This window comes from Rhipicephalus microplus, chromosome 2, assembly GCF_043290135.1.
Source record: "Rhipicephalus microplus isolate Deutch F79 chromosome 2, USDA_Rmic, whole genome shotgun sequence".
In the NCBI taxonomy this organism is placed as follows: Eukaryota; Metazoa; Arthropoda; class Arachnida; order Ixodida; family Ixodidae; genus Rhipicephalus; species Rhipicephalus microplus.
In genome coordinates, this window is record NC_134701.1 from 253,542,731 (window position 1) to 253,563,630 (window position 20,900).

The window sequence follows — 20,900 nt, forward strand, 5'->3', positions numbered from 1 at the left end:
GCTTTGAACTATGCGCTTCCTCTGACGGTAGGCATAAACAAGCGAGGGATGCACATTTATTGCGACCAGAGAAAACGCATCTTTGACAAATTAATAGCAGCGACAGGCTGCCCAGTTCGTAATTTTTGGCTTGCTGCGTTTATTTGGTGATGTTGGCTCTCTGTCGCTAAGCACAATGTTGCAGGGTCAGTTCCTGGCTACGGCGGCTGAATTTAGATGTGCAAAAAACGCACGAGTGCTAATGAAGTCAAGGAAGGATGTGGGGCTAAAGAAATTTGTTTGGAAAGAAAAAAAATCATGTATTTTCAAATTTGAGTTGTTTTTTTTTTTTGCTTCCTGGTTTATTAAAGAACTTTCTAAAATTTGGTTGTTGTCTGTGCAATAGAAGGGAATAAAACAAATTTTTCTAATGAGATGTTGGGGTGCATTTGCTGTCGAAAGCATCTCTGAAATGCTTGACATGCAGTAACAATGAAACAAATTTTCTTTCGGAGTAGTGACGTTTTTACAGAAGATTGACAAAAAGTATGTGACTGGCCTTATCCTGCACTAGTGCAATCTGTCTAGCAGGCATCTAAGCATAAACAATTATTGAACTTTTATTATGTTTAAAATAATAGTTTTTCTTAGTTTGGCAACATCACCATTAGAACAGCTGTAGCTCTTTTGTATTCCTGCTGAAGTACCAAATTTGGATTATGTTCAAGTATCAGAAAAATAATCCATCCATGAAATTTTCATCAAATTTAGTGGATCAGTGCAAAAGTTGACTCTTCAGCACCTTATTCCCCCCTTAAATTTAATAAATAGAAACCAACAGCTGAGCTAGCAGGACGTCAAAGCAAGCCTAGAGTTCTCTGCTACACCTGTTCTCCATAACCATCTTTACAGTTTTAACTACCACATAACCAGCAGTTAGAACTGTCATAGTCCTTATCCATTCAGAGAGGGAACTGGTTTGATGCAAGCCGTGCCGCAGTGGTCCAGTGGCTAAAGTACTCGACTTCTGATTCGCGGGTTGCGGGATCGAATCCCGGCTGTGGCAGCTGTATTTTCGAATGAGGTGAAAGTGCTGTAGGCCCGTGTGCTCAGATATGGGCGCACGTTAAAGAACCCCAGGTGGTTGAAATTTCCGGAGCCCTCCACTATGGCGTCTCTCATAATCGTATGGTAGTTTTGGGACGTCAAAGCCCACATATCAATCAATGGTTTGATGCAAGGTAACTGGTTCATGCCAAAGTGCGGATAGCTCAGTGCTTGGGAATATAGAAGAAAAAACTTTTTTTTTTCTAAACAGCATTGCTGTGCTGTTACATTTACTTTTTTTTTTATCCTGTTTCATGGCACTGTTTCAAATGGTTATTATATTTGGGTCATAGGGTGTAGGGTGTGCCATCTTTTGCCACTCAGACGAAACAACAAAATACTTAAAGCATATATACCAGATGCTTGGGATGCGACATTGCGTGAATCGCATCGCTAAACGGAACAGTGGGGGATGTTGTCTGCTGTCATTGTCTACATCTTTGTATACATGTTTATCTTGCTGCTTTTTCTTTCCTTCGCAGAGATCGGCTTTCTCAAGAAGAAGAAAAAGTACCAGAGCTACAAGGGTCCCCGCAGAAGTGAGTTTCGAACTCAAGCACCGACCCAAAGTTAGTCAAGCAAGCATTTTCATCCATAACACAGACTAACGACAACTACCATCACCGTATGCATGGCATGTTCCTTCTTTTTTTTTTTTCTTCCATTCATTCAGTTCTCTGCTCTTGCTCCATTATTTCCTGGCTTACATGGAATAACTGTGCTGCGGTCAATCCTCACTACAACAAGCTTTTCAAAAACTGTTGTCACTTCAAATGTCAGCCTTCGTGGTTTCACATGTGAACTTGCCAATGAAATTATGGCCAGTCAATACCGGCTTTTCGTGAAAGTGATCTATAACTGTCCCTACAGGCCGACTTCTTTCGTGCTCATGTGAGTATTACATTTGTCGTTAAACTACACTTCGTTGTCAGGCTCGTGTCATGCTTAACATAACCACAAGCCCGTCGCTGCGACTCGGCGGCAGTACTATCTTAGTTTTTGCGATGTCACTCAAATGGTATTAAAAGGCCAGTAACATTTGCATTCATAGGTTTACTATTTGTGTATCAATGAATTTCATATACTTGCAGCTTTCATAGAGGGTGTATGGCTTTGCAAGTTCAACCCCGTGATTCTCATCGATCTACTGGATTTCTGTTTGTCCAGAGAAAAAAAAATTTGTGCTTGTATTTAGCAGCATATTAAAGTACTGTGCACTTAGACATAATAAAGATAGCATTAATAATAATCTTCATTTCTCAATTCAGAAGAAAATGGTATATACGTTTCAGGCCTGCCAAAGCCATATAATGAACTCTCATTTGGTGCTGCAGTGCTTATTTAATATTAATGAGAGCCAGCGCATCGGTTATGTGCTAATAAGGCATGTTTACATTTGCTTTGATGTATCTGTATGTTATATCGTGACTTAATTCTGACACACTGTTGTGAAACTTGTTGTACTGGGCGTTCACTGTATTGTCTTTCTTTTGCATGCCGTCTGTGCAGCTGTGCGAAATTTCATAGCAATGTGCTTCAAAGAGGACAGGCGTAATTCAATTCTATAGAAGAAACGCATTCGTTAATAAGAAAGTGTTTACCTCTATTGAACATACGTGGTTGAAATATTCTTCAGCCAGACAATACCTTATTTGCAAAAGTATGGCATTTTCATTGCTCTCCTATTTCTGGCCTAAAAACGTTAATAACGATTTCTGAAGCTGGTCCCAGAAACATGGCACCACCATACCTGTACAGTCAAAAGTGTTCCTAAGTTATACTGATGTAAGGGACAAATGAATATAACAAAGACCAGTGTGTCTGAATAGAAATAGGGGTTGATCAGAAAATGAGGACATGGTACCCTGCTTATAAGAGACACCTGATATAAGGGTCAAGAGCTTCCCAGTCAGTGTGTCTCATAAAGGAGGTTCAACTTTGTGTACAACATTCGAAGGCGGGGCGTCATTGGTTTCAAGAAGCAATAGAAGGGGAGCATTGACGCTCATGTGAAAATAATTCTGTGTTTTTCCAGTTCATGTTAAGCCTTTAGACGGGTCCTGAACCAGCTCTCGGGCGTGGTGAAAAAACACATTGTACAAATAGCAGACTGCTGTGAACAGTTCGCCAAGTTTTGTATTTGCGAGTGGCACAGGGAGTTTAGAAGCTGAGCACAAAGTTGATATTTTTTAAAGTGCTCTGTCTACATACATAGAGCGAACTATAAATACTGAATTGTGCCCCATCCTTACTGACTTCGATAAACTAAAGAGGCTCCGTCTGTCACGACGAAGCCTACAACGAAAACAACATTGTCTGTCATCTCTCCTGAGGCGATGGACACATCAACTGCACCGGCGCAGACTGCGCCAAAGGAGCGGAGGGGTTCCCTCGACCGCTCTAAAAAAGACAAAACGGTAATTACAGGGCCTTCTAAAGGCTCTGTAAAATAAGTCACTTCTCTCTTTAGACACCAGCCACACTCATTTCGTACACACAGCACTTCTTTACTCCCATAATGGAGACACAAATTATACAATGGAACGTCAGAGGACTACTTCAAAACCTCGACGATGTCCAAGAACTCCTACACAAACATTCTTCAAAAGTGCTGTGTGTGCAGGAAACACACTTAAAATCCAAGAATACAAATTTTTTGCGCCAATATGTTGTCTTCCGAAAGGACAGAGATGATGCTGTGGCGTCATCTGGTGGTGTAGCCATTATTGTTAATCGAGGAGTAGCATGTAGTCATCTACCACTACTAACATCGTTAGAGGCAGTGGCTGTTCGAGCAGTCCTGTTGAATGAGCTCATCACCATCTGCTCTCTATACATACCGCCGCAACACCACCTGGAAAAACATGATTTCCAGTCTTTAATAGATGAGTTACCAGAACCTTATCTGGTTCTAGAGGACCTGAATGCGCACAGCGGTTTATGGGGTGACTGTCGATGTGATGCACGAGTTCGTCTCATCGAACAGTTCCTCTTTTCATCAGGCGCTTGTCTGTTGAATAGGAAAGAGGCAACATATTATAACCTTGCAAACAATACTTACTCCTCCATAGACCTCAGTATCGCATCTCCTTCACTTGTACCATTACTTCAGTGGAAAGTCATAAATAATCCATACGGAAGTGACCATTTTCCTTTAGTTTTGAGTACACCAAAAATATATGAATGTTCGCCACGTGTTCCCAAATGGCTGGTAAACAAAGCCGACTGGGAACAATTTCGAAAGATTACTCACTTAAGTTGGACCGACATATGCGGATTAGGCATAGATGAAGCTGTGCAGTACTTCACGGCTTTTCTTACTGACGCAGCAGCCAAGTGTATTCCACAAACATCTGGACTGCCCGTCAAAGGACACGTCCCGTGGTGGAACACTGAGTGTCAGAATGCGCGAAAGGAACAGAACAGGGCATGGAGGTTGCTGCGGAACTCGCCGACAGCGGAAAACCTTGAGAGCTTTAAGAAAATAAAATCTCGAGGCAGGAGAACGCGTCGGCAGGCCAGAAGAGAAAGCTGGCACAAGTTTTTATCAGGGATAAATTCATATACACAAGAGGCTAAAGTCTGGGACATGGTTCGTAGGGTAGCAGGAAGACAAGTACACTCACTCCCACTCAGGGAGTGAGTGAGTGACAGCCTGGAAGATCAGACGAACTTCCTCAGTGCACACTATGAGCAAGTGTCTAGCTCGTCACACTACACTGAAGCTTTCCAAAGATATAAAGCAAAGATAGAAAAGCAGAAACTAGAATACAAGTGCACAAAACACGAGGCATACAACCAACCTTTCAAATTAGCTGAGCTACAAACATCTCTAAACTCTAGCAGTAATTCTGCACCAGGCTACGACCGTGTCACGTATGAAATGTTGAAAAACCTGCCGCTTAAAACGCGAAAAACTTTACTCTCTTTATATAATGCTATCTGGCTTTCTGGCACCATCCCTGCTTTCTGGAAAGAGGCTATTGTTATCCCTATTTTGAAACAGGGCAAGGACCCTTCCTCAGTTTCAAGTTACAGGCCCATTGCACTAACCAGCTGCCTTTGTAAACTTTTTGAAAAAATAATAAACCGCCGACTTTTACATTTCCTTGAAACACACAATCTGCTTGACCAGTTCCAGTGTGGGTTTCTTCGAGAGGGTAGATCCACCACCGACCATCTGGTGCGTATCGAGGCACAGATCCGAGACGCTTTTGTCCACAAACAATACTTCCTCTCAGTGTTTCTCGATATCGAGAAGGCTTACGACACAACATGGCGTTTTGGCATATTAAGAGACTTGTCTCACCTGGGTGTGTGCGGTAGAATGCTTTCCATAATCGAGAGTTACTTGTCCAATCGGAAAATCCGTGTCCGTGTGGGCAGTATTCTCTACCAAACATTTGTGCAAGAAACGGGAGTACCGCAAGGTGGTGTACTTAGTTGTACACTTTTTATTATTAAAATGAATTCCTTGCACCTGTCCATCCCCCGCAACATGTTTATTCCACATATGTCGATGACGTCCAGCTTGGCTTTTAAGTCATGCAACCTAGCAATGTGTGAGCGGCAGGTTCAGTTAGGTTTAAACAAGCTCTCCAAATGGGCAGAGGAAAACGGATTCCGGCTGAACCCAGAAAAAAAGCACGTGTGTCTTGTTCTCCCGAAAGAAAGGCGTGCACCCAGAACCTGACATTGAACTGAACGGTCAACGTCTTTCTGTAAATGCGGAGCATAAATTCTTAGGCCTAATCTTGGACACCAAGTTGACCTTCGTACCGCACATCAAGTATTTAAAAACAAAATGCCTAAAAGCCATGAATGTTATAAAAGTGTTGTCACGTACTACGTGGGGTAGTGACAGGCAATGTCTCATGAACCTTTATAGAAGCCTGATTCGCACCCGCTTAGATTATGGGGCCGTTGTTTATCAGTCTGCAACTCAAAGTGCTTTGAAGATGCTGGATCCCATGCACCATTTGGGCATCCGCCTTTCTACGGGTGCTTTTCGCACCAGCCCTGTAGAAAGCCTTTACGTTGTGTCAAATGAATGGTCGCTTTATCTACAAAGAACTTACATATCCTTTGTATATTTTCTTAAGGTGAAAGCAGACAAGAAGCACCCCTCCTACTCCACAATTAATGATTTGTCGAGCTCTATTCTGTTTCAAAACAGGCCTTCGATGAGGCAGCCCTTGTCAGTTCACCTGAAGGGTCTAGCTGAGGAAACTGGAGTGTCACTTCAACAGTTTAATGGCTCCTGTAGTATACCCGCCACCGTGGCAGTGGCAGATTATAGACTGCGATGTGTCTTTCCTAGAAGTTACAAAACATGCATCTATTGCCCATATTGGAAACTACTTCCTGGAACTTCAACACAAATACACACGTCCTGAGTTCTTTACAGATGCCTCCAAGTCTAAGTCCTCTGTGCCCTACGCTGCTGTTGGCCCATCCTTTTCGGATGCTGGCCCTCTACATCCAGGCACAAGTATCTTCACAGCGGAAGCTTACGCAATACTTGTGGCGGCTAAACACATCAAGCAATCACAAATACAAAAAGCAGTAATTTATACGGACTCCCTCAGTGTGGTAACGGCTCTGCACAATCTTAAAAAACAAAAAAACCCTGTCCTCGTCTCACTTTACTCTATTTTATGCACACTCTACACACTTAAACAACATGTTGTAGTGTGCTGGGTGCCAGGGCACCGTGAGATCCAAGGCAACGTGATGGCGGATCAGCCTGCTGCATCCGTCCACGAAAGCACTGCCACTACACCCATACCAATGCCGGCCCTTGATCTTAAGCCGTTTCTCAAACGAAAGCTCAGGGACTACTGGCAGAGCAAGTGGGATAGACACACGCAAAACAAGCTACACGTTATCAAGCCACACCTTGGCCATTGGCCACCAGTATCAAAATCACGTCTAACAGAGGTAACACTAACAAGGCTCAGGATAGGACACACATACACGACACACTCATATCTTTTGTCCGGTGGCGATCCACCATTGTGTGACAGATGTGGTGAGGCATTAACAGTTCTTCACGTTTTAATCCAGTGTAAACAATTAGACCCTCTAAGAGGCCAACACTTTCCATTACCCTACCGACAACATATACCATTACACCCCGCAATGTTTGTCGGTAGGGAACCACTTTTCACACATAAACCATTGCTAGCTTTTTTAAGAGATGTCGGTTTTTACCATGTAATATACCCAGGCATTGTGTAGCGCGACCTCTTAAGAGAGGTTGCTGCTGCAGAGACTACATTTAATAGCACTTGCCTCACAGCCCTTGGACACAAGGGTGCTGATGAGGCACTTGTGCTAGTGCCAAATATTTTTACACGTTTTTATTATCAAAACATTTGTCCCCCTTTTTACTATGCATATCACGCCACTGTCATGATTTTAATACTTATGTTTTTACCCGCATTATCGCGAGGAATTTTAAGGCCCCTATACAGCCACGCAACATATCATTGTCCACATCTCTACTCATTGAAATGGCGCTCTTTGGTCATCAATTGGTCCTTGCGCCATAAAGTGCCACACATCATCATCAATGGGAGAGAGCCAGTGTTTGGTGATTCATGCTGACATAGCTTCTTTATCGCACATCATCATCCCATGTAGGAAGATCATCAGGACGGGAGAAGAGAGAAAGCCAATTGAAGCGGGCAACAAATATCTGTAGCTCTGCTGATTGTAGCTAAATTTCAGAAATTTTTTCGGAATTCGATGTATAAGGCAGTAAGCTCCGAGAGCGAGGTCGTTCGACGATTACTTGTAAACGGAGTTCAGGACCCCTTTAACTGTGTATGCTGAAGCACGATGTCATTTCGTGTTGTTAACATGTCCTTTTTAATTTCTGAGGGCTTGGAAAATCAGTCCATGTTTTATACTGATGGCTGCATTATACTTTTGCAAATATGGCATTGTCATCTTAATGGCATGAAAAGTTTTGATTGGGAATAAATCAATTCCTGCTTCTGTCAAATTGTGTTTGAGTTGTTGAGTATATTAGTGTTGCACACTTTGAAATGCCAAGGTTTCTTGCGGGCAAAATAAGGCACTGTTTGTTTTGAAGAAATAGCCACTATGGCATTATCGGCACATCTTTTTAAAATTAGCAGCAAAATGCTATTGTTTAGTTCTTGTTAGAACATCATCCTAGAGTGCTAGCTCTTTCATCTCCAATTGTTTTTGATGTTGAATTGCATTACGTCTTTTAGTCATGTTGAAAACATCTTGTAGGGGTAATCATAATGGCTAACCTTCATATCTTTTTTTGATTGTGAATGGTCTCTGAGCATATATGCCACTGCTGAAGCGAGTCGTCAAAGAGTTGTATATATGAACTGAAAAAAATTTGTTCTGTCATCATTAGGGATTGTTGGCTGTGTACAAATGCCAATCGGTTGGAGAAAAGACATGTACGGTTGAGTTCTTCCAGAGCCCCGTTCCATTCTTTATGCCTGGAATAGCCTGCGTTCGAAAATGGCAATGCTTCGCTTGAAGTATTGTTATGACTGCATCTCTGTGCGACCACACCCACCGCACCTGCTCTTCGTTTGCACAATAATGCAGAAAAATACGGCAGACCGACTCCTCCAATACGTTTATGCATTTGAGTGAAAGAGTGCTACTATTCTATAGCATTGGCAGGCTGCCCTTAAGTGGCATGGCATGTAAATAGAGGTTTGTACTTGCATAACTACCATTAGTGTACACCAGGCACTAGATTTACAGAAATGCACATTGATATCAAAAGCACATGTTGGCATTTACATTTTCTTTTAATTGGGTGCTGCAAGCTTTACTGCTGTTTGCTTCAACATGCTGCGAGCACTGCAACATAGCTGCACTTATACCTCGTTGCACAGTGTCTAGGCGGGAATGGGTTCACGGTGTTGGTGTTTGCACTTTCTTTGTGCTGTGGCAAAAACTTGAAATACAGTAAAACCTCGTTAATTTAAACTCGGTTATTTCGGAATCCCCCTTAATTCGAAGGATTTTTGTGGTCCCGTATTTTGCAACGTAAGTTTGAGTGGATAGTTTAAAGTTGGGCTTGGCGCTAGTCCGGTTAATTCGAAAATTTTGGGTGCAATGAGCCAGTTTCAGACACCCGGTTTCGCCGCAAATTCGCCGAAACGACGGCCTTTAACAGCCATAAGGCAATGCAACGTAGCGATACTAATGAGTGGTAGCTGAAGCACCCAAGCCCCGCTAATTCCAGCGCAAAAAGAAAAACAAGAAAACGGCTTCATGGTCAACCAAAATGTGTGCCTCCGGAAAAATGGACATGCTTCACTGCAAGACAGTGGTGACGCGCGGGCAGCATATTGCATGTTTCTAGCAACGTCAGTGGGTCATGGTTCACTCATTCTTTCTGGGGTCGTAAAAAAAATTAATAAAGGACAGTATGGCGGAATTCGCGGTGTATGCAAACCTCCGATTGCCGGTTTCTCCAGCAATTCACACCTTTGCACTGCTGGCGGAGTTCGTGCCAGCAACACCTACTTCGCAAACTAAGTTCGAATGTTTCAAAGATAATTTTTCCCAGCCAGAACACATCGCGAGTTTCGTCATACTGGCCATCATTAAATTCCTAGTTATACCAGAAAGAATGTGCGAATGGTCGCATCGTGACGTGCTGATGCAGCAAGGTGCAGGTGACATGCTGCCTGCGTGCCACTAGTGTGTTGCAGTGAAGATGTATTGTTTTCCGAAGGGGTGCATTTCAATTGATTACGACCAGCGCTTTTTTTTTTTTTTTTTTTCAGTGGCAGCAGCGAGGCTCACTATGCCCTCGTGTTTGCGGCACAATTAAGACCAGGTATTGCTGGAAAACATAACCCTAGGAGCCGCTAGCTAGCCGGCACAGCAAACGACGAGCACTGATTACTTTGAACAGTTCTAAGCTCCTAGCATCCCACTTTTTGAATGTTCTGCTAATTTGAAAACCCACTTGATTCGAAGATTTTTCGCGGCCCCAATCACTTCGAATTAACGGGGTTTTACTGTAAGTGCTTGCTGGTTATAGATGCACTTGCGCAAAGCTTTATGACCACTATGTGCATGGCTTGGGGGGTTACTGTCTGCCCCTGCATTGTGCATCTTTCATCTCCCTCACTCCCTCACTCATGCACATCCATGTGAGGGCAAGCTTCTTCTTTTTGCCCCACCACATAGCTGATATTTGTGACTGCTCCCCCGCCCCTTATGCAGAAAAGAAGATGCGCTTCACGCCTGGAAGCCGCAAGAGTGGGGGAACCATCAAAGGTGGATCTCCCGGTGACGATCTCTATGGCGATGACGACGTCCACACCAAACCTGATATTGATGACATGGGTGAGATGACAGTGCAGTAGAACGGACACGTTCTGCATGTCCCATCTGCCCAATTATGTTTTCTCATACGACAACTTTCTTTAGCGGTACAGCAGTGCGTTCTGTAAAATAAAGTAAATCAGGAGCATTTGAATGGAAGGAACCATGCGCACTGGTAATGTTCACATAAAAACTTTGATATGTTTATGTCCCTCATTGTAGTTTATAAATACGTAGTTCCTATTTGCTTGTCATATACAGTTGGATCCTCCTATAACAAGTTGCTACAACAAATAATTGTTGATTCCCCATCAGCTGCCCATAGAAAACAGTACGAAAAATGTCCTCTCCCAAGAAATACTTCTAGGTATATTTACTTCAGCGACGATTTCGGGAACTGCCACCACATCAGAAAAACGATCTAGCCTAGGTTTGCCACGAAATTTGACTAGTAACACTGTAATTGGCGCCATGACGACAAATTTGAAATCAAACGATTCTTCTGCCCTCTGATAAGCGTATATCTTGTATTAGCGTGCACCTACACTATTTTAGACTGCTAGCCCGCTTCGCAGGTACACTTGATGATAGTGGCCGCATGTCGCGAGCAGACGACTGAGAAGGCGACCCGCAAGCTGCCATTTTTTGTGTTTTGGTGCTTGACGTCATCAGAACTAGCTGAACTGCTGCGTGAAGTCACCAGAATTAGTACTGTAGCCTGACGTCAGTGTCAATATCGGAAGATGCGTCGGTGAAAATTGACTTTAATATAAAAATAAAATATCGGCATTTGACGAGCATCACACTAGCCTAGAGCCACCGCTGTATACAGGAGATTTGTATGGAAGAGTAAACTCGCCTACGAAAAAGATGTCAGCACCCCTTTAGTGGTTACTTGCTGACCCAGTGGTCACGGGATTGAGTCCTGGCCATGGTGGCCACGTTTCAATGGAGGCGAAGGGCTAGAGGCCTGTGTACTTGCACTTTGGTGGGGCATGTTAAAGAACCCCAGGCAGTTGAAATTGCCAGAGCCTTTCACTGAGGCGTCCCTCATAATTATTTGGTGGTTTTGAAACACCAAACCCACAACAATTATCACATTATGGTTTGATGTGAATGGAACAGCACAAAAGGCCATGTCAAGCAGTGCCCGGTGTGTTTTGCAGTCACGTCGTCATCTGAAGCTAGTGCCCTAAACCGGTCGGACAACAGTGTGAGTGCCAGCCCGCAGCCCACTGCAGCCGTGAGGTGAGCTGAACCGGTACATCACAAGGTATTTTCACTCGTGTGGGACCTTAGGATGAGTAACTATTTCCACTGTAGGCAGCATGACCCCAAGAAGTTGTTGGGCAAGCAGCAGTAAGAAAAACTAAACCGAAGGCAAACTTTATCTGTAACCTAAAATCTTTCTCGCGCCTTCTGATGTGTACATTTGTAAGCCTTCAGAACCGAATCAGTGATAGCCATTCTGAGAAAGACAAACAAACAAAGGATTGGATTTTCAAGCTAGCTGGGTCATTTGTGTGAAATGGAAGTCATAAAATTCTAGTGGAGGCAAACATCAAACATGACTTGCAGCCTTTAAAGTGTTGCGCCTAGCTGCCTGTCAGTTCAGTGCGGCTAGTGGTGTGCATTGAGAAATGTGTTATCGTGTCAGTGCTGCAGTGGCCACGACAATGCGGAGGTCGTGTTGAGCTTCGATTGACAAGTCCACCAAATGCTCCCTTTCGCTAGGTAAGCGTGGTAGCTTATACGAAAATATATGCAGGGGGAGCTTGTTTGTTTGTGCATTACTCTATTCAGCTCAGCCAGCTGTTGTGTTCAGAGAGGCTTGAAATGCCTGGCTTCTTTTGCGTGCGAAACAAATACAGGAAAGCTGGAATGTGGGTGTCATGGCAATAATTTCAGGTTACCTTTACATGCAACACTTACGTTATTTCTTGGTTTATGTTGGAACAGCATTGTAGAAAATTCCTTACAGTGCAGATTTATTATGCCGAATTTCATTAGTGACAATAATAATGCACAGCCAATCAAGGTTGCACCTGGTGTTAAGTTACTCACTCGGTGCTCTTGCTTTGATAATGCAATGTTCCTTATCGTAAAGTTGTGCAGGTTAGTGAACTACATACAAAAAAGTCCCGCGTAAGGTTTTAAAAAACACCGAATAGTAGGATCGATAACACGAAGTCTCGACAAGTTAGTGAACTGTGCATAAGGAAGCAATGGTATCCAAAATGTTTTGCACAAAAAGGTAATACATGTACCGATAAAGAAATGAAGCAATAATTAACACAGAAATATACTTGCCTCTCTTGTTAAACCTTTTTTCTCGCTTTAGTCCGAAGTGTAAGCATTGACATAGCAGTAATCTGCTCTCCTCTCTTGTTTGACTCTTTGATCTACTTTATACGCAGTAAACACAGAATTAGTGGGAGATAAAGGAAACAGCACCTATTTAGACTCACTTTCTCGAGCCTGCTAAAGTGGTTCGAGAGTTCCACATTTTGATGGTGAGGACTAGATTACACATTTGAATTTCTGACACTTCAGTTGCCATACGAAGACGCCCCCCCCCCCCCCCCCCCCTAGTTAAAGATATGCTGTGTGCTAAGCAGGTCTTAAATCCCTTAAGGTTGAACAGCAAAGCACTAGTACTGATATCTATAGCTTATTTACATTTTCTCCCTCTTTAATGGGGGGGGGGGGGGGGGGACAAGGACAAGGTCGTGCACACGCTTGCGGATTCACATTGTCTCTAGAGTTCGAAACTGCCGCTAAAAACACGGGACGTAGTTTCACGTGACACTTGGATGGCAGCGCACGGGAGTGGTGTATGTTGACCGTCTGCACAGGCCGTTGGAAGTAGGCGAGGAAGCGGAAGAGGAGCGAGTGCAGACACGGGGCGGCCTCGGGCTGAGCGTGTCCCTGAGCAGCTTGCACCCTCAGCGCTGGGGTGTGGCACACGTCGCACGCTTCCTGCGGCTCAATGACTGCGCTTCCTACTGCCAGGGCTTCTGTCGGCAGGTGCGGCCTCGGTCAACGGCAGCCCGCGCTTATAATGGGCTCCTCTGGCGTTGTTGTGGAGCACACGGCGAAATGGCAGCAGGAATCTGCGCTAGCCGGCAATCGTCGGTGACGTAGGGGTAGACGGGAGGCGATTTGGTGTAGCATACTATGAAACAAATGCAGCATGAAATGCAACGCAAGTTAAAGTGGTCTACAAAAGCACCCTGTCTGTCAGCGGAATGGGAACCCACCACTTTCGAATTCGGGGGTTGTGGGTTCAGATCCCACCGATAGAAAGGGCATTCTTTTGTCCACTTTAATTAATGACAACAATTATTGGTCTCGTATGCTTTTCTTGCCCTTGTCTGCTGGAGTAATTTAGTTCTGTCAAACGATAAAACAAGCACCTAAAAAAAACATACACACAACTCTGTTTTGGTAATTCTTTTTAATATTTGCATAGTGCATTCTGGAGAGTGGAAGCTGTGCACTGCCTAATCTAAATATAGTTTATCTTGGTTGAACAGCGCTCACGAGGCAACTGCGAAGTATGAGAACACAGACAGGCACTGACGGAAAATGACTCTGTGTACTAGAAATAAACTGCATAAGAATGGAAACTTGCACACGAGGCTGCATAAGAATGGAAGCTTGAAGCACACAAGACAAATGCATGTCAACTCGCTCAAGCTTCGAATCTCATAAATATAGTTTGTCGAGACGCTTTCAATACCCTGCGCAAACCAGTTCACTGATGCCTACAAACATGGCCATCACATGCAATTTTCAGAAAAACTATGTGTGCATTGATATGGAAAACGCAGATACATTCGAGTCTCATTAATTCGAACATGCTTAATTCGAACTCACCATGAGGTCCCATCAAAGCTATCAAAGCTATATGTATTTCAACGGGCGAAAACGCCCGTTAATTCGAATGTGCAAGCACTTGCGACGGTTAATTCGAACATACCGTGCTTCAAAAATGCTCTCGGCACTCCACCCAATTTCGCAGCGGCACCTCCAACACCTCAATGCTGCGCGCAAAGGAAAGGAAAGAAAGAGCTGCGGTGGAATGTTTGCTCTCTCTCAAATGCCAATCTGCGACGTGCCTGTGCCATGCTTCTCCCTGTTCCGCTCCTGCCGCGTAAAGACCCTTCTCCTTCCAACGCCGCTCCTGTGCGCAGCAAGCGATGGCACGTTCAGCGAGAAGATCAAAAGCAGGCGAGGCTGGTTGCGCGCAAAAAGAGAGAGGAAAAAAAAAGAAAACTGTCGTAAAGTGTGGCTCTCTCTCACGCGCTGGTGCCACGTTTTCCCCTTTCCCATCCCTGCCACATAACCATTCTCCTTTCAACAACGTGCGCAAGGAGAGTAGAAAAAAAAAAGCTGCTGAGAAATGCTGGTTTTTTTCTCAAATGCCGCTCTGCTTCTGTCCGCGTGAAGACTCTTCTCCTTTCTCATCACGTGCTGGCCACGCTGCGGCTTTGGCGCAGAGGGAAGTAGCGGAGATGCAGTCGTTGTTGTCTTCAGAGAGTGCTGGCGCTGGACATAGCCGGGCGCACCTTCTCTGGCCAGGAGAATGCTGAAGCCGTAGTAGACATGCTTTGCAATTGACTCGCTGCAAAGCAAACATGTGCAGATGTGCATCACCGATTGGTTAAATTAATGATGAATGTCCTATGATTTTTTAATAAATGTAAGTTTTCTGAAACTTCCCCCCTCGTGTGTTAGATGAATGCACATGCGCCACTGCATGGGTAGCCCTTGGGTTACTTAGCTTTCATTAATTCGAAGTTCTTTTATTTCCAACAAATTTTCGGGCCCTTTCGAGTTTGAATTATCGAGATTCGACTGTATTTTTAGTGTGCTGCACAGTGATTGCATTATAATATGTTGGCGAAAACAACACACACACAATAGCTAAAGTTCAGTGTCAGAATATGCTGTCATGCTTGCAGTCTCTACTACACCATGGGCAGCTCTTATGGACAGGCAGTCCTTCTGGGGAATTCAGTTTTGATTACAGACTTTATTTTTTTGTCTGCTCACTAAGGTAACTTGCTAAATCTTGTCGAAAAAAAAAAAGAAACAATGGGCAAACCGTGGCAGTGTGTCTGCAAGTTTGCAACCCTTTTCAGTTTCAGCTAATCTCAACTCTATCGATCCATTTTTTCCTAATAGTACTTATGAAAGAATCTGTAGATACATGTGTTCAGAGCGGAATGCATGTCTTTTTTTATTTTATGCCAGAAATTACTTATTTAAGATACCAAGCTTCACAATGCGACTGGGCACAGGCACATTGAAATGTTGAAGCGTAGTAGCTTCTCCCAGCACGTATTGTCACTGGAAGTTTTTTGCTTGCATGTCAATGTTGCTCAGATCAACGCTGCTCACTCACTGCATTGATACAAAGTGGTGTAGCAAAATGATTTGCATTTTCCTTGCCTCTGAGTGCCAAATTTTTTATTTGCACATTCGGAAGCTGCAGCAGCAGAATCTTCTCTCGCATCACATTTTAAAATGAATTTGCTGTTATTTGTGAGCTCTCTTCACTTGCTGCACATCCCCTCCTTTGGCCAGTCGTTCTATTTGCCCGAACATTAGACTGTTTTTTATTTTGTCACGTTCTAAAAAAAAAATCCAAGTCTTTCAGGATAACTTCTGCAGAAGTATTTGTATGCTGCTCAAAAGTAGTCTATCTGGATTCTTTTGCCATTTTGGCAACACCAGTTCAGTTTCTTGAACTGTCAAGATGTAACATTTATTCGTCATAATGGCTGGAGCTGACAAAATGAAGAAAGCAATGTTAGCAACCATAAAAAGCTTCGAGTAACAGTTGTAATAGTTAATGTAGCAGGCTCGGCTAAAAGCATTCCTTGATGCCACAGCAGTTCCACGTATACTGTCATTGCTTTTAGCAGTAAAGGTGGCGTGATAAAGCTGATAGGAACCTTGCTCAGATATGAACTTGTTTCACCATGCCCTCTCCTGTCATTTAAAGGAACACAAAAGTCAAATAACAATTCATGTCACAGTGAAAGCTCAATGTATGAAAACATCTAAAACGACAATATTATCAAGAACAGTGTCTACTTACCGAGAAATTAAGGTAAATGCACAATAACAGATGCGCCGCAGTAGGACATTCTCAAAATGATCCCGATGACTTTAGACGGACCCCCTACAATTAACCACTATTAATCAATCTAGCTGCACTAAATAAAGAACCTTCCATGCATTAAGAGATGCAATTAAGTGCTGTTTGTTCGTTTCTGTTTGATTCATGGAAAGAGAGAACCGCCGGACGTTACTATGGGGAATGACGTGAGTGGTTCAATAAATCACTTTTTCCCGTAGCTACACTAGACAGTTGGTGCCATCTAGTGGGGCGCAGTTGAACCAAAAAAAAATTCTGCAATCTCGGAGCTAATGTTGGAAAATTGATCAATGGCCGTTGTTGCTGCTGTGGCTCCCGCTGCTTTCGGTCTGCTGCTACTAGCACAGTAAAGCCGGGCAACGTTGTGCACGGCAACAGTGACGTGAGTTGGTCCAATCTGTCTGCTTCTTGAGGCGGGTAATTTGAAGTGCGCTAACCTGATGCGGACCACTGAAACAAGGTTTTATTTCAAAATAAGCCCTTCCTTGGCACAAAACTAAAGCTACGAAGTTTCTGAACCGCTATTGCAACAATCAACGTCGACTTAATAGTTGCCTTTAGTGTTCCTTTAAGCCTGCTGGCGTGCTTTGAAATCAACATCCTTCAAACCAGTCTTGTGCCGTTATATCATGCTTACCTGTTTTTCAACATCGTCAGTTTTGAACTATGGTCACTCTGAAGTGGGGTGTTGTCCTTTGCCCGCGACACGCACGCAGCCCTTGCTTGTGGACCCACTGCAGCACATGGGTGATTGTTAGCTGCACAGCGTTGGCTCTCTTTTACTCTAGTTTGTCATGCCCTGCACCTTTTTGTGTACCTTGCTTGCACTGCACCATCCTGGCACTGTCTATGCCTGCCTCGGTTGTTTTTCTTGTCCCCGTGCTGAGTGGCTGGTTCTTTCAGTACATAGTATATTCTAAATGTACTGAGTGGGGATGCTGTCCTTCAGATTTTTTACACTGCTGCTTGCACCATCAACTGTATTGCTTTGCTGTGCTTTATTCAGCTCAATGCTGAACTTTGGTAGCATATTGTCAAGATAGAGAGGCGGAGCTTTATTGTTGCCTTCAAATTTATAATAGTATATAGATAATATTTTTGGCATGTTTGATGCATTGTTGCCTGAAAGCAGCTTGTTTATTTTGTGTAATGTGCTACGATATGGCTTATGTGTGCCCCATTAAGTTACTAGAATTGTCGAGCAATGGGCATTCTAGCAGTGATACTGTCGCATTGCATAATAGTAGCTAAATGAACTTGCCAACATTATGTGATGCTGTGGTGAAATTTTTGTTGGAGGAGAATGCTTCTCACAAGAGATCACAGGTTCAGCACTGGTGGCTACACTTCAGTGGAATGCAGAATGCTAAACAAACAATATTTAAGTGCAATCTTGCTACCCGAAGGTGACCACAATAAATTTAGGGCCCTTCCCATTGACGCATGGGCACAATAGTTCTATACAAATGTCACCCAATTAAGCTGCATGTCACATGTGATGATGACGTTGCATTGAAGTTCCCGCGCTAGCTTGGTGCGGCATCACAAATTTTGCTGTCATTTTTGTGTGGCCTAAAAACACTTTATTGGCAAAGTTTAATTACCCTGTGTTCTAAGCAAGCCAGGTACCTGACATACAAAATTCAGGAAATTCTATGCCAATAGGGTCAGAATAAGAAAGATGTTAAAATCTGGTACAGGGCATGGGGGTGAAATGCAAATCTGTGTGTGATTACACATTCTTTTATGACATTTATGACAACCGTTTGGTCAGTCTGGTTTTCCAGCTACGATGCGCCTCATAACCGTGCCATGGTTCTGGCACATAAAACCACAGAAATAAATATTCGGGTACTGGGCTTTTGGCATAGACTTTAGTGTCTTTTCAAGGGATATCTTGGTTCTTGTAATTCTATACAACACTTTTTTCACCCCTCTAATTTCTTTGCCCACAGAAGGTTGATGGAGCACAACTCCTGGAGCTGACCAAAGAATCTGTCATGGCCCTGACCGACATGAAAGTGGGGCCTTCGCTCAAGATCTTTGACCTGATTCAGCAACTCAAGGCAGAGTTTAAAGGCAAGGACTGCCTCAACTGAAGTTCACTTGCCAAAGGAGGGGCCTCCCGCCACTCTCACGTTGCTGAACTGGGGTCAGAAGACAATCCCCACTTCCGCTATAATTTTAAAACATCGTTTCTTTCGTTGATATTTGATTTGTATTACGCATCAAGGACAATTGTTTGGCCTTAATGGCCTGTGCTTACATTTGTGTTTTATAGACGAGTGCAATTCGTGATGTGCAGAAGAAATGGTGCACCACTTTCCCATTGTGTTTCTCTCAGTTGCTGAATGTTTCCAAGTAAGCGGCTTTTCTTTTTCTTCCACCTCTTTATCTACTGTATGCGTTGCGTGTGAATTCAGTTCAAGTGCAGTGTCACATATGCACAGTGCAGGTTGTGAAGCTATCCACGTCCAAGTTTCACAGAGGGCACCTATTTGCAAATAAATTGAGCCTTTTGAAACAAGTGATTTTACGACTGGTCTTCTCACCATCATTGGAGTTGTCAAGATGCTTGTACACCAGGCACTGTACACAGAGAGTTGAAGGAGCATTTGCTTCTTGATAATCTCTTCTGCAGCTCAATTCACCTTTGCAGCTTGTTTTTGGGAGCATATAATACTGACATATTTATGCATATATCAGCCAGTGAAGAGGTTTTACTCATTTTGCCATTGGGATGTAGTATTTTTCTGTTCAAGAGCTTGGGGGGGGGGGGGCATAGAGAATTGTCTGTGCTGAACTATTTGGTTGCAACGGAAATACGGATTTGTTATACCTATTTCCAAATCATTTTATTTTAAGCGGCATAATCAAACAGAACCACATGCAAGTAGTGAAACTTCTGTTTTACAACTGCTGTACAAGTCCTGTGGCTGCTACAAAGGAAGGCCTCATTCATTTTTCAGAAAGCTGACATATTGAAGCTCTGGTATTCTATATGTGTAAGCATCTCTTAAGGAACTCGCTCGCTGGATTTTGTGCCGACCGCTTGTGCCCTCGCGATCTCCGACGTCAGCGTAGCTCTGGCTGACTGGGCTGGCCCTACGTCACCTCCTGACGCCGATCCCCGACGACAGCGTAGCTCTGACCTACTAGACTTGCCCTACGCCATCTACTGACGCCGACAAGAGCTCTCGCAAGTGGTGCCCGGTCCTCTGGCTCCTGTGACCGTGTTTCCATCTTTTCTATCTCTCCTATCCCCTCGATATGTCCTCGCTCGCTGTCCCAGCGCATCTCTCTCTCTGTATATATACCTTTACTTCTATCCTTTTAATCCCTCCTCACCCCCATCCCCTGTGAGCTACTGTTGAGGTGTCGCACCCTTATGCAGACAGTTACGGGGCTTACTTTTCTCTTCTTTTCCCTCTTATAACCACATCTCTTTAGTGGTGGTGATATTTACCTGCTTGTCCAGGGGCACCGAGGAAAGTTTCAAATTCGTATCACTTGAAAGGCTCGAGGACTATGCAAGCAGCACCAGTTCCAAGAAGTCTGCTGCAATTGTTGTTCCAAGGCCAGCTGGCAATTAATGTCTTCAGATTCATGAAAGAGTGTTTTTTCATCTGCCCTCATGGGTCAGCCAATATGTTAGTAGGCTTAGTGCAGCAGAAAGTCGAGCTAATTTGTACAGAATCGTGATATAGGGGGCATTATGCTGCAAAACACGAGACATTTTGATTCTGGGTGCAGCAGCCAGGTTTCGGTCTAAATGAAGTGCTGGTGTACTTAGATCCAGATGGGCATGAAAAACATGTAGCTGTTCAAAGCCTGTTGAGGTGCCTACTTCGGCAACGCTCATAGACTGTGCTCATAGACTGTAGCTTTGGTGCATTAATTGTCGATTGGAAGGTTAAGTGGGGCCTAACAATTCAACACCGAACTATGCAGAGTGGCCCTGATGCCCCTGTCAATTACACTTTAGTAGTGCAGACTGAATCTTGAAGCTTGCCACAAAAATTGCAAGGTCCTGCTTTGGCAATAAAGTGAGAATGCCTCGGCCACCAATTGGAATCGCCGCTTTGAAATTCAGCCACTTTGGCCTTGCATTGTAGCAGTTATTTCCCTTCAGTTGCAATCCTGTTGCACATCACATTCAACGTTTGAGTCCAGCTACAACCATGGAAATGACATGCAAGAAAGGTTATGAAAAATAACTTTTGCCAAGGGAGGTCTGTGGCCACTGAGGCCAGATGCAGTGAAGGACATCATTTAGTAGACATCACTTGTGACATGACGAAAA

At 43.8% G+C, this 20,900-nt stretch overlaps 1 protein-coding gene across 8 annotated transcripts in view; it reads left to right on the plus strand.

Annotated features, from left to right (window-relative positions):
- The window catches only part of Sfmbt (Scm-related gene containing four mbt domains), a 49,144-nt gene extending 30,016 nt beyond the window's left edge, over positions 1 to 19,128 (plus strand). For 4 of the 8 annotated variants that reach the window (XM_037421141.2, XM_075879859.1, XM_075879864.1 and 1 more), the window contains 5 exons: positions 1,569 to 1,655; positions 10,327 to 10,449; positions 11,595 to 11,676; positions 13,284 to 13,455; positions 18,553 to 19,128. In XM_037421141.2, the coding sequence (XP_037277038.2) occupies positions 1,569 to 1,655; positions 10,327 to 10,449; positions 11,595 to 11,676; positions 13,284 to 13,455; positions 18,553 to 18,696 (608 nt within the window). In that variant the 3' untranslated portion in view covers positions 18,697 to 19,128. Of the gene's footprint in view, positions 1 to 1,568; positions 1,656 to 10,326; positions 10,450 to 11,594; positions 11,702 to 13,283; positions 13,456 to 18,552 lie in introns of all 8 variants that reach the window. The other 4 variants (XM_037421142.2, XM_037421143.2, XM_037421145.2 and 1 more) reach the window with 4 other exon arrangements.
- Positions 19,129 to 20,900: the final 1,772 nt, after the last annotated feature.